This window comes from Notolepis coatsorum (genome assembly GCF_963971535.1).
Source record: "Notolepis coatsorum genome assembly, chromosome: 14".
Taxonomy (NCBI): Eukaryota; Metazoa; Chordata; class Actinopteri; order Aulopiformes; family Paralepididae; genus Notolepis; species Notolepis coatsorum.
The window spans coordinates 15,354,849-15,368,066 of record NC_140178.1 but is presented as its reverse complement, the minus strand read 5'-3'; the positions used below and the strand labels follow the sequence as shown (position 1 = coordinate 15,368,066).

Genomic DNA, 13,218 nt, shown 5'->3' with positions numbered 1-13,218 from the left:
GGTGTGATGGAGCTACCTGGTAGAGCAGGGTGTGATGGAGCTACCTGGTAGAGGGGGGTGTGATGGAGCTACCTGGTAGAGCGGGGTGTGATGGAGCTACCTGGTAGAGGGGGGTGTGATGGAGCTACCTGGTAGAGGGGGGTGTGATGGAGCTACCTGGTAGAGGGGGGTGTGATGGAGCTACCTGGTAGAGGGGGGTGTGATGGAGCTACCTGGTAGAGCAGGGTGTGATGGAGCTACCTGGTAGAGCAGGGTGTGATGGAGCTACCTGGTAGAGGGGGGTGTGATGGAGCTACCTGGTAGAGGGGGGTGTGATGGAGCTACCTGGTAGAGCAGGGTGTGATGGAGCTACCTGGTAGAGGGGGGTGTGATGGAGCTACCTGGTAGAGCGGGGTGTGATGGAGCTACCTGGTAGAGCAGGGTGTGATGGAGCTACCTGGTAGAGGGGGGTGTGATGGAGCTACCTGGTAGAGGGGGGTGTGATGGAGCTACCTGGTAGAGGGGGGTGTGATGGAGCTACCTGGTAGAGCAGGGTGTCCAACATGCTGACGCTGAACACCTTGCCCGCAGCGAAGGGAAGCCGGAACATGAACACAAGGTTGGAGCCCTTCTCTCTCTCCTTCTGTCAGACACATGCACATGCACGCGCACACACGCGCACACACACACACACACACACACACACACACACACACACACACACACACACACACACACACACACACACACACACACACACACACACACACACACACACACACACACACACACACACACACACACACACACACACACACACACACACATGCAGAGACACACACAGAGACACACAGAGAGACACACACAAGAACAGAGTCAGAGAACAAGTGTTTAAAGTGGTTTTAAGTGGTATTTTTTGGTTTTAAGTGGTTTACATATTAAAATAATAGCTCTACTCTCCGAGAGCCATCACTGAGTGTCTGGTCAGTAACGTGGCTCTCCCAGTCCCTCCGCTCTGCAGTAAATACAAAATACATTTATCAGGAGAGAGAACTCCACACTGCAAACAAATAAGAAATAAAAACTAGTTTTAAGCAAATTAGTCTTAATAATCTACCAGTGCAGTAAGTCAATTTGGCTTGCTTGAAATAAGTAAAAATATCTAGGGTTCTCTCTCCTGATTGGATAAAGTTGAAACGGGATACCAGAACATGTATTTTCTGTTTACAGCAGAGGACTGGGAGACCCATGTTACTGACCAGACACTTTATATCAGTGATGGCTGTCGGAATGTAGAGCTACTTAACACTTATTTTAACCAAAAAATACCACTTACAGCACCTTTAAATACTATGCAGATCTGGGAGTGCAGTTTAATTCCTTTACATTCTCAACAGTCTCCGTTAACAAGGTTACAGAGATGTTGGCAAACCTAAAGATCAGTAAAGCTACTGGTCTTGACAACATCTCAGTTGGATTTCCTAAAGACTTAGCTGAGTCAATAGCTCCATGCATCTAATGCTAGATATGAAGCTAGCTAACGCTAGACATGAAGCTAGCTAACACTAGACATGAAGCTAGCTAACGCTAGACATGAAGTTAGCTAACGCTAGACATGAAGCTAGCTGACGCTAGACAGCTAACGCTTGACATGAAGCTAGCTAACGCTTGACATGAAGCTAGCTAACGCTTGACATGAAGCTAGCTAATGCTAGACATTAAGATAGCTAACGCTTGACATGAAGCTAGCTAACGCAACCGTAATAAAACGGATCCAAGCAATTACAGACCAGCGTCAGTTCTCAGTGTGATTTCAGAGATTTTAGAAAGAGTTGTAGGCTACAGGATCAGATTCATGATTATGTCAACCATTTAAATCGGTTTTAATTAAAAAAATATATATTTAAAGTTTCAATCAAGATTCAGGAAGTCGTTTTCTACTGACACCCGTCTTCTTTGCTTAACTGAATATACTGTATTAGAAAGGAAATGGCAGACTGTGTGGAATGGTGTTATTAGACTGACAAAAAGCCTTCTAGGCACAGTCGACCATGGTCACCTACTGTATAAGATGAAGGCCGGGCCGGCCCAAGCCTTTATGGGGCCCTAAGTGGAACTTGATTCATCAGCTCTACCCAAAGACAAACTGGTATTGGAGAACACACTTAGCGGGGAGCTTAGTAATGTGAGGACATGACTCACGGACAACAAGCTTTCCTTGCACTTAGGCAAGAAGCCATGCTCTAAAGCAAGACGCAGGGGAGCCGGGGACATTCGGATTGGAATTAAATGAAACTCATTTTGGCTGCAAAGACCTCCTCATTATTTAGGCCTGTTCATTGGGGGGCCACTTAAGTGGTGAGATAATGGTGTTGAAAGTTTTGGGCGAGGTTAATGTTTGCAGCAAATTCATAATCAGGAAGGTACATTTAATTGATGCAGATACACTGACAATAAGATAAGATATTCCTTTATTGTTACCTTTGGGGAAATTCGGGTGTCATAGCAGCATGGGGGAGGGGGGAGGGGAGGTCCAGATATGGGCAGGGGTAATGGTAGAAAGACAGAATTATCGGCAATGAAAGGTGCAGATGAGGGTCTGTATGCAATATTGGTTATATTATACATTACAATAAATATAGGCAATAAAACATTTGAATTTGAATATATACTATGAGTATATTTGACTAAGAGTAAGAGTAAACAGTATACACAAGGTGCAGTGTACACAAGGTATCCTAACTGGCATGCTATACATCATACGGTGTAGTCCGTGCAGGTTGGCTTTCTCCCTGGCACAGTGCCAAAATAAATGGATTTGTTTTGAGGCTCGTCCCCCGTTGGGCCCCTGTGGGACATGTGGGCGGGAGCCATTTTCAACAACTTAACCGGCTCCCTGCTGAAACGAGGGCCCCGTCACTCAGATTATGCACGGCTCACAGAATCATTCATAACAAGGCTATTATCTACCTGAGGAATTACTTTTCATAATGCAAGAGATGACAACGAGCATAACACCAGGGGCAGCGTAGCTAATGTAGGGTTCTACAGATGATACAGACTCTTGTATATCAGGGCGCCTGGGAGAGTCAGCCTGAGGTGTTTCAAGCTGAAGGTGAAGAGGTGGATGTTTTGTAACACGGCAGAGTGAACCTTTTACACTCAGGAGGTCAACTAGTCGTTTTATTTGAACGTATTTCATATTTTATCTAACCTTTATTTAACCAGGCAAGTCATTAAGAACAAATTCTTATTTACAATGGCACGGCCTGGCGAGAGGACAAAAGAGCCTCTTGAAGGCTAACAGGGAAAGAATAATAAAATAAATAAAATAAATAAAATAAATAAAATAAATAAAATAAATAAAATAAATAAAATAAATAAAATAAATAAAATAAATAAAATAAATAAAATAAATAAAATAAATAAAATAAATAAAATAAATAAAATAAATAAAATAAATAAAATAAATAAAATAAATGAAATAAATAAAATAAATAAAATAAATAAAATAAATAAAATAAATAAAATAGAAAGACGAATATCACAGAGGTAAGGGAAATAATTTGTGATGTGAACCGTGAGCTCATTTTATATTTTAACCTTCTGTATTGTCGCAGTGAAAGGGTTATTAACCCTTTGGTAGTGTGGTAGTGAAAGGGTTAACCTTATGTGTATTGTCGCAGTGAAAGGGTTAACACTTTGGTAGTGTGGCAGTGAAAGGGTTAAACGCGTCTGTTGACGCATTTGTCGACTTACTTGTCGAAAGAAACCAAACCAAGCCAAAAGACACAAGCGCATACGCACGCGTGCACACACACACACCGTGGTAGAGAATGGCCATATAACATATACAATAATCATCCCATCAAACAGAAGCCAGTGGTGCGAAATAAAGCCCCTGAAAAACGTGGGCAGACAATTAAAGATATTTCCAACAGAGTGAAATCGTTATCTCCCCCGGTGTATATAATGGCTGCGTGTGTGTGGAGGCGTCAACAACAGACAAGTGCCTCCAGCAATTAAATCCTCTCTTTCAAAAAGCACCTCCAATTAAAACGTACTGCTCCTTTAGCCGGGAACCTCACTTTGACCGCGTGAAGGAGAGGCTGCTTCACGGGGCAATTACACTCCACGTACACACTTTACACTTCATATTCATCGTGAATTGTTTACCTCGCACGTTTGCGTGTGTCTACTTTGTCCGAATATATTCACAGACAGAGAGGGAAGTTATGATTTAAGGGGGGAACTTATACTATTCTACTGTCCTCTTGCTCTCAAGAATGTTTGTATTTCTTCAAAGCAAAAAAGTATTTTTTTTTACCTTATTTTATTCATTATAATTTTTTCTCTCTCTCTTACTGTAGGTAGTAAGAGAGTTTTATTTTAAACGTTGTGATATTGTAAGAAAGGGGCGGGACTAGATAAGCTGCGCTTCCTTCTGCCTCTTCTCCAACGTATCCTCATTTTGTTTTTCTATGAATGAAGACGGACTCGTTTGTTTAGGTTTACACGTGTGGTAATATTGCCTTGGAATTTCATAATTAATATGTGTGAATAAATTGGAGAACCATAAATATAAAGCCAGATGTACCTTTCAATAGCAGAGTGGACTCAGTGGCTAAAACAGTCTCAACTGTCAGTGAGACAGTTGCATCAGATAACAACAGCAACAGTTATTTCAACCCCCACTCAAGCAATGACTAATTTAGAGAACAAACAACACTTGAATTGACAGTATGTAAATGTAGAAGCAGAGACAGCTGGGTTGAACACAGGGCAGACCAGTTTAGACTTGTTGAAGCATGGACACTAACTCACAAACAAAGTAATCTATTAATCAACTGTTTAGTATCAAAAGGTCTCATATGATGTCTGGTATCAGTCTTAGAAAGCACTGACTGTACTTGGATGATATTAGACATCTATAGCCATATAGAAGGAATGTTAAAGTTATATATTATTCATTTAAGAGGAGATTTCTGTTGGGACAGACCCATCCAGGAAGACAGTGACGGGGGCCACTAGCGGCCCCTCTGGGTATTGAGTCAAGATCCACACAGGAGATCAAAGGGGTAACCAGCCCCAACAGGAAGAAAACACCAACCCCCCACAAGAGATCAACCCCCACAAGAAGACGCTGGATTGGACCAGCCATATGTATTATTGGCTAGAAATGATAGGATATAAGGCCCTACATAGGGTTATTCAGGAGCTCTCAGGCCGGACCCACCCAAAGGGGGTCTGGGGGCTCCTCCACCGCTTCGAAACCACCCAGAAACTACTGTGAGCTGATTGCATTTTACGTGAGTAAATCATGGGAAACACCAATGGTTGTTTATAGATTAGAGTAATGTACAGATCCCTGATCTGTAGACCAGATTTACTCATGTATAATGTGTACAGTAAACCATGTATGTTCAAATTATGTTAACCAGGTGACTGTTTGATGTGCAGTATTGAGGTTTGAGATGCAAACCTGATTGTGATATTTCTGTACAACAGACAGCTGTTAAGGTTATCTGATCATCTTTTGTATGTAAAAGTCAACCTTTTATTCACTCCTGGCCCTGACTCAAATAAATCAGTTGAGTTGAAATACAATTCTGGTTTGTCTGGCCTACACGTTTTATTCCTCATCTGCTAAGTCAGAATGAGGAGACCAACAATTCTATCAGTATGAATCTTTCCTCCTCCTTCCAGATAATCAATCTCATTGTATTGTGCTACAATAACCTCAAATTATTGTAGAAAGTCTGTGGGAATTTACTACAGAAATGGTGCCGTGCTTCCCTACCCTTCGTGTCTCCCCCTGAAAAGGTGCGGTAGGGTCTTGTCTTATGTATCATATCTGGACTTTGCTGTGTGTTGGGGACACGGGGCAAAGAAGCTGGGGTGTTGCTGCGTTTGAAGTGATTAACGATGGGCTTGTTGTCTGAATGGAGGAGGGAGAGAGGAACAGGATGAAGGTTGGTTGTGTACGCCACTGTTGGGGCCCACGGTGAATATGGCGTCTGCATGCAGGGTTGGGGGTTGCGGTGTCTTAGCTTGTGTGTCCGGAGGTATGACGATCGCGCTTGTTGTGCAGTGAACATGCAAACGTAGGCTTTTTGTGTTTGTGTGTTCATTCAGACACAGGAGGCCGGTCTCGGCCCAGCGGGCCACGGGGGTTGGGTTAGTTAACTCGTATGGAATATACTTTATGAACTGTACGGGGGAGTTGGAGGAATTACAAGGCCTCATGTTATATTAATGTGATTGCGTATTGGTACCGCACAGGATATCTGGTCATGTTATAACGGGGGCGGCGTCGTATCAGACGGCAGGTAAAAGGCTTTTCTTGCTAGGAAGCACGGTTATTCTGTTGTGTACGACAGGGGCGCGTTCTGAGTATGTAATTGCCCTAAAATTATTCTCAGGAAGAGGGCGCAGGTAAGACGAGGAGATTTGACTGTTCTGAAATGGAAGGGGAGCTGGGTCCAAGGTGCATTGTGTCCCTGCTTGTAGCCACAGAATAGGCGGGACGGGGACCGTGAGTGGGTCAGTATGGGCATAAATGCGTCGTGCTAAGGGTTCTGTTACTATTTCAGAACATACGGGTCAAGTATGGTGAAAGGTTGTTAGACCCTGGCATGATCAGCGCAGGGGTCTGTGCGATTGCAGGATTAAAACGTAGTAATTAATGGAAATGTAGGGTGCCGGCGTGTTCAGGGTGCGTTGTACGTTCTATGGTAGGATTATAGCACAAATTAAATGTAGATATATTTGCCGTCCTTAGGCATAGTATCCTTTTTAAGCTTGAGCGAAACCGGCCTGTTGATTAATTACGTTCGCTGTGATACATAAACAATTCGGTCGAACTGACTGATAAGTACTTAATGGTTTTGTTATGATATTTTAATGACCAACGGACATATTATGTTTGAGGCGAGTCCCTGCTGTTGGTTGGGGCTGGCTTAGCTCTGTGGAAAAGTCCGCGGTGAAGCTGGGGACGTTACGATGGCGTTATGAGAGAATTGATTAAACACTGTGGCGGCGATTACAAGTAAGAGGCGGTTGAGACGCAGGGTGGCAAAATTGTGGCCGTTTTGAGGGTTATTATTAATGCGGTAGCGTGGTAAATGATATTAAGGATTCGCTGCTTGGTGACGTCATGGTGTTGTGGAGGGTATGTAACGTTCGCGGTGCTATGAAGTGAGGCGGAGAAGGTAGGAGAAAGGGTTCGTGTTGAACTATGTGTGCGGCGTTGGTTGGTGTAAATGTGTTAAAAAATTATTTTCTGTTAGAGTGGTTGGCTATTTGAAGCTTGTGTGAATTGTTTATGCTTTGGATGGTACTGAGCGAATTGCGTGGATGAACGGATCTTGAAAGGCACGGCTCCCGTGAGGGCCTTGAACGTCGCATTAGAGCTGGCTAAAGCTAGTTAGCTTGCATGCCGTTGTTTTGTGGCGTTTGGGGGGCGGCATATGTTACGTTTCGAGTTTTGAGAAAGATGTTGGGGAAGGGGTAAAGAAACGTGATATATGTCGTGGCAGATTATGAATATCGGGGCGTGTTATTATGAATGTCGTGGCAGACCTTGGTTGTCATAGCAACGTTATAACAGCCGCATCGGTTGCCGCTGCGCATGCGCGGTACAACGTGGATTGGGTCTATTCGAAGTAGTTCGCTCAGGGGATAGAAATGACGGGTAAGGGGATGTTCTGCATTATGTAATATGGCGGTATTTGTATATTGTGCATTGTATTTTTGTGTAAGCAGGGGAAGGGATGTAACATGTATAGTGGTTAGGTTAGGGGAGATGGTTTGCTTAGGGTGCAAACAATACAGTGAGCCTATTGGGGAGGAATGAATTAATGGATACATTGCCTATGATAAATCTGGGGTTCGCAATCCGGCTATACTGGGTAGATTTATTATTGTCTTTGATGCACAGGGGTATATTTTTAACCAGGGGGGAAAGACTAGGGATTGATTAAAAATAAATATAGCTCAATACACACAATTGTTAAGGGGATGCAGACCAAGGAAGACTTTTGTCCTGTTTACATCAGGGTCCCCCATTTTCAATTCATCAGATAGTCAGTACTGCTACAACTATACGTTTATGACATACCAGATTTGCAAATTCAGTACATCATAACTTTTATTGCATACATGATATAAACGGTAGTTTGAGAGTAGTTATAGGCTGGATTTGGGAAAATGCTCTACACTAAAGTTACATGTTGCTTGCAGTAAAATCAGTTTAGGACTAACCACTATAAATGTTATGCTGAGATGAAACATGCTTACATGTAAAATGTTCTATAGTTGATAGCGTATTTCCAGTTTTTTTATTTGTGTAACGTGTACAATGGTAAGCTTGAGGAGAATAATGTTGTGTTTTATGTAGCTTGAATTAAGATGCTTGTATAGAATGCATTGATGTTGAAATGTCAGATGTTGATACTTGTTATAGCTTTAATAACACTGAAGATTTAAATAGGATAATGTTTATATTATTTGCTGAATGTTTTTGTAGTGGAATTTGATACAAGCCCGGTTGTGAAGCAGGATAATTTACTGATGCTTGTTTTGGATTGTTAAATTTTTAATACACTGTTAATATGGTTAAGACATGTGTTGATGCTTGTTTTAGATTATTAAATCTTTAATACACTGTTGAAATGTTGACACAGGCCTCCGACTTGTAGGATAATTTATTGATGGAGGCTTGCTGAGGATGACACATTTTGATATGGTTGTGTTTACAGTGATCGAAACGATTGTTTTTATTAAATCCTTAATGAGTTTCATTGCTATGTTGAAATACTGTTAGAATGTTATGTCTTTAATGCCATTGATTTACATAAGCTGATGGTTAATATTAGGAATTGATTGCAAAATCCTGGGGTCACAGTGGGATAATTTAGTGACAAGGGGTTTGGTTTATATGCTATTTTGACGACTGTATGATGGTGTACTACGTTTAGACTCTAGGGGACAGCTGCCCCTGGGGGATGAAATGTGTGAGTGTTACCCTTTTTGGTGTTCACAGGAGGGCCCAAAGGGGGTCGTGCATACAGCTGTTGTTTACAATGGCTGTTTGTTCTTTTATGACAGGATGACGTGAGATTAGATGCAACAGGAGAGAGAGGTGAAGATGCAGGAGACAGTTGTAGAGTGAGAGAACAGTTGGCAGTTATTTTTATGACAGGGGAAATGTTGAGACAGGAAGCGTGCTAATACAGAACACAGCTGATGGAGGAGTGAGCACAGTAATTGAATTAGGATAGCCAGCTCAGATGAGGTTAATTACATTGGGGGGCTACCTGTTTGATTAGAAGGATTAGCTTTGGCTCTCAGGACACTGGGTATGTTTTGGGGTCTATCGCTGAGGGGGTTCCCAGACTTCCTCTGGATGTGAGGAGTAGAAGATACAGTGAGAACTGTATGGTGAGAAAGTGTGTATTGTATTAGCCAGAGATGAGTGTAGCCTGGAGACAGCTGAGAGCAGGAAGGAAGGGTAACTAACGTTGTCTGTGGACCTGAGTGATGATTAATGAGTTAAATGTGTGTGTTGAATGAGAGAGTTTTTGATGCATGAGTGAAACAAGCGTGAATGGCTTTGGTTATGAGTGTTTACCTAGACATGTGAGGATGAGCTGAGTGTCTTTGGATTTCAGTGGGTGCTTGAGCGGGGGATGGGCCCCACGTTCACCTTGGACTACCCATACACACACACACACACACACACACACAGACACACACACACACGCAGACACACACACACACACACACACACAGACACACACACACAGACACACACAGGCACATTCACACAATTTGATCACACATGCATACACACACACAACTTAGCTCTCACTTAAGGTGAAACTAGTCTTAAAAATAACAAAATGTGTTTAAGTAGGGAGTGTATCGAACCACTTGGGTTATACCATTATCATTTGTTTCATATCATTTGTTTTACTGAAGGAGTTTGTCTTTATTACTTTCATTTTGATTTGATTTCTGTTGAATGTGTTGTAGGGATGAAGTATTGAAGTTAAATTTTTAGATTTCTTTTCTATTTTTGATCTATGATTGTGTGGCCTGAATGGGTGTGAATGGAGACTGTAGAGAGAGAATGTGCTGGCTTAAGAGGTGTCGAAGTCACTGACATGTGTGAATGGGACGGTTGGGTTTTGGAAAAACCTGGTTTTTATTTTATTTCATTGATTGACTGTTATGGTTATGAAGGGTTTGGATGTAGGGTTTTAGATTTCTTTTCTTTTCTTTTTTAATAACCATTGAGGTGGTCTACATGTGAGGTCTGTTGGAATGTTTTTTTGATTATTTGCCTTTTGTTTCTTATTTCTCATCTGTCATGGTCTGAGTGAGTGGTGAAAGCTGGAGGCTGGAGGAAGTGGCGTCGAAATGTCAACAGAGTGTCGACAAGAGCTAAGTGGTCCCATTACGTTTTGCATAATGATTAACCATTTGGCGTCTCTTGAGAAATATTTGACATATTGTATAAGGGAAATTTGTTCTGTGTTTTTGTTCCCTTGCAGTTCAGTCGGAGAGGGAGGATGGACCATCACAAGTGGAGGGATCAGGGGGAAAATGTGTAGGAATACATTTCATTAGATTATGACACGATGGTGTGAACCGTTCAGTCAGTTCCTGTGGGAGATTGTTGGATTATGAAGAGAGGTCGCTTGGGACGCTACCCCTCCTTCAATATAGCCCCGAATACAAAGGCCGGAGGTTGAGACATACCTCCAGACTGACGGAGTCGTTCGTCTGTAGATCCATGGAGATACAGTCATGGGGCAGAATATGACAAGGTCCAGGCCTACAAACGTTGGCTTCAGCTGAGGCTGGCCGACATGGGGTGGAGGGGGGGGGGCGAAAACGGTCGGAGACTGTGCAGCCAAAGCGTTGAACAAGGGCCTCTGTGTGATTGATTAGGTATGTTGGACGGGAGGTGACTGAACGGTAACAACTGGTATGGATTATGACACAACGCAAGAGTACTAAACTAAACACATACACATAGGTAGAGTAAAAAGTAAGGTGTAGGTTATGGCCGACATGGTGAAATTTTTTTTTCCTTGCGTGATGCTCCTCCCTCCCTGTCCGTCTGTGCGCAGAGGTGGTAAGGTTTATGTCCATAGGGATGTTCATAAAAGGGGGGAGAGGTGAGAAGACCAACTGAGTTGATTGTGCAAAATGTGATTGGGCTGACTTGGAAAAGGAATTAACAGGAGAGGAGAAGCAAAATGTATGAAAGAATGAAGAATAATCTCTGTGTCTCCACAGATCATGTCAACGGATACCATAATTTTAAAAAATTGTGTTTTACTTTAATGTGTAATGTTTAGATTACATTGTTTTAATTGTTTTCAACAAATAAGCCTCTGGCTGTGAGCCCAGAGGAACAAAGCCTGATGATAGTAGGTGGTAAACACTGTTTCATTAAGGCAGAATAGGTTAATTGGGGATCTGGATGAAGGGGTCACCAGGATTCCCCGGGAGGGGGCCATAGTCAGGGGAATGTGGGGGAGAAAAGAAGAAGACAAGAAGAAACTAATTGATGATATGTACCAAAGAATAATGAAAAAGAAAAAATATGAGAAAAAAGAAAAATTGAGAAAAATTGGGAAAAATATGATTTTTATTATTATAATGTATGGTTAGTATGAAAATCAAGTCAATATACAGTAGATGACAATATGAATTGCCAAAGTGGGGAATGTGGTAATATTGCCTTGGAATTTCATAATTAATATGTGTGAATAAATTGGAGAACCATAAATATAAAGCCAGATGTACCTTTCAATAGCAGAGTGGACTCAGTGGCTAAAACAGTCTCAACTGTCAGTGAGACAGTTGCATCAGATAACAACAGCAACAGTTATTTCAACCCCCACTCAAGCAATGACTAATTTAGAGAACAAACAACACTTGAATTGACAGTATGTAAATGTAGAAGCAGAGACAGCTGGGTTGAACACAGGGCAGACCAGTTTAGACTTGTTGAAGCATGGACACTAACTCACAAACAAAGTAATCTATTAATCAACTGTTTAGTATCAAAAGGTCTCATATGATGTCTGGTATCAGTCTTAGAAAGCACTGACTGTACTTGGATGATATTAGACATCTATAGCCATATAGAAGGAATGTTAAAGTTATATATTATTCATTTAAGAGGAGATTTCTGTTGGGACAGACCCATCCAGGAAGACAGTGACGGGGGCCACTAGCGGCCCCTCTGGGTATTGAGTCAAGATCCACACAGGAGATCAAAGGGGTAACCAGCCCCAACAGGAAGAAAACACCAACCCCCCACAAGAGATCAACCCCCACAAGAAGACGCTGGATTGGACCAGCCATATGTATTATTGGCTAGAAATGATAGGATATAAGGCCCTACATAGGGTTATTCAGGAGCTCTCAGGCCGGACCCACCCAAAGGGGGTCTGGGGGCTCCTCCACCGCTTCGAAACCACCCAGAAACTACTGTGAGCTGATTGCATTTTACGTGAGTAAATCATGGGAAACACCAATGGTTGTTTATAGATTAGAGTAATGTACAGATCCCTGATCTGTAGACCAGATTTACTCATGTATAATGTGTACAGTAAACCATGTATGTTCAAATTATGTTAACCAGGTGACTGTTTGATGTGCAGTATTGAGGTTTGAGATGCAAACCTGATTGTGATATTTCTGTACAACAGACAGCTGTTAAGGTTATCTGATCATCTTTTGTATGTAAAAGTCAACCTTTTATTCACTCCTGGCCCTGACTCAAATAAATCAGTTGAGTTGAAATACAATTCTGGTTTGTCTGGCCTACACGTTTTATTCCTCATCTGCTAAGTCAGAATGAGGAGACCAACAATTCTATCAGTATGAATCTTTCCTCCTCCTTCCAGATAATCAATCTCATTGTATTGTGCTACAATAACCTCAAATTATTGTAGAAAGTCTGTGGGAATTTACTACACACGCAATGTGCATTTCCTGTCTTTACTGTGATTTGTACGTGTGTTGTTGTGTTCGAGATAAATAAAGATCAAATCAAATAAAAAAATAAAAAAATCAAATATTATTAATATATTTCAAATAAATAATTACCGTAATCTCTCGAGGTTTAAAGAGGTACTACGCAGTTTGGGACCTAAATAAAATAGGAATCCTTCTATTTTATTTCACGGTATCATCCTGTCCTTGTAAATGACAGCA

The 13,218-nt window shown here is 41.8% G+C and overlaps 1 protein-coding gene across 1 annotated transcript in view; it reads right to left on the bottom strand.

The window, feature by feature from the left end:
• Positions 1-13,218, bottom strand: part of kcnt2b (potassium sodium-activated channel subfamily T member 2b) — a gene marked incomplete at both ends in the record, with an annotated part of 193,009 nt that overhangs the window by 21,088 nt on the left and 158,703 nt on the right. Inside the window, 1 exon segment of the mRNA XM_084329018.1 lies at positions 521-622. Within this exon segment, the coding sequence (XP_084185144.1) occupies positions 521-622 (102 nt within the window).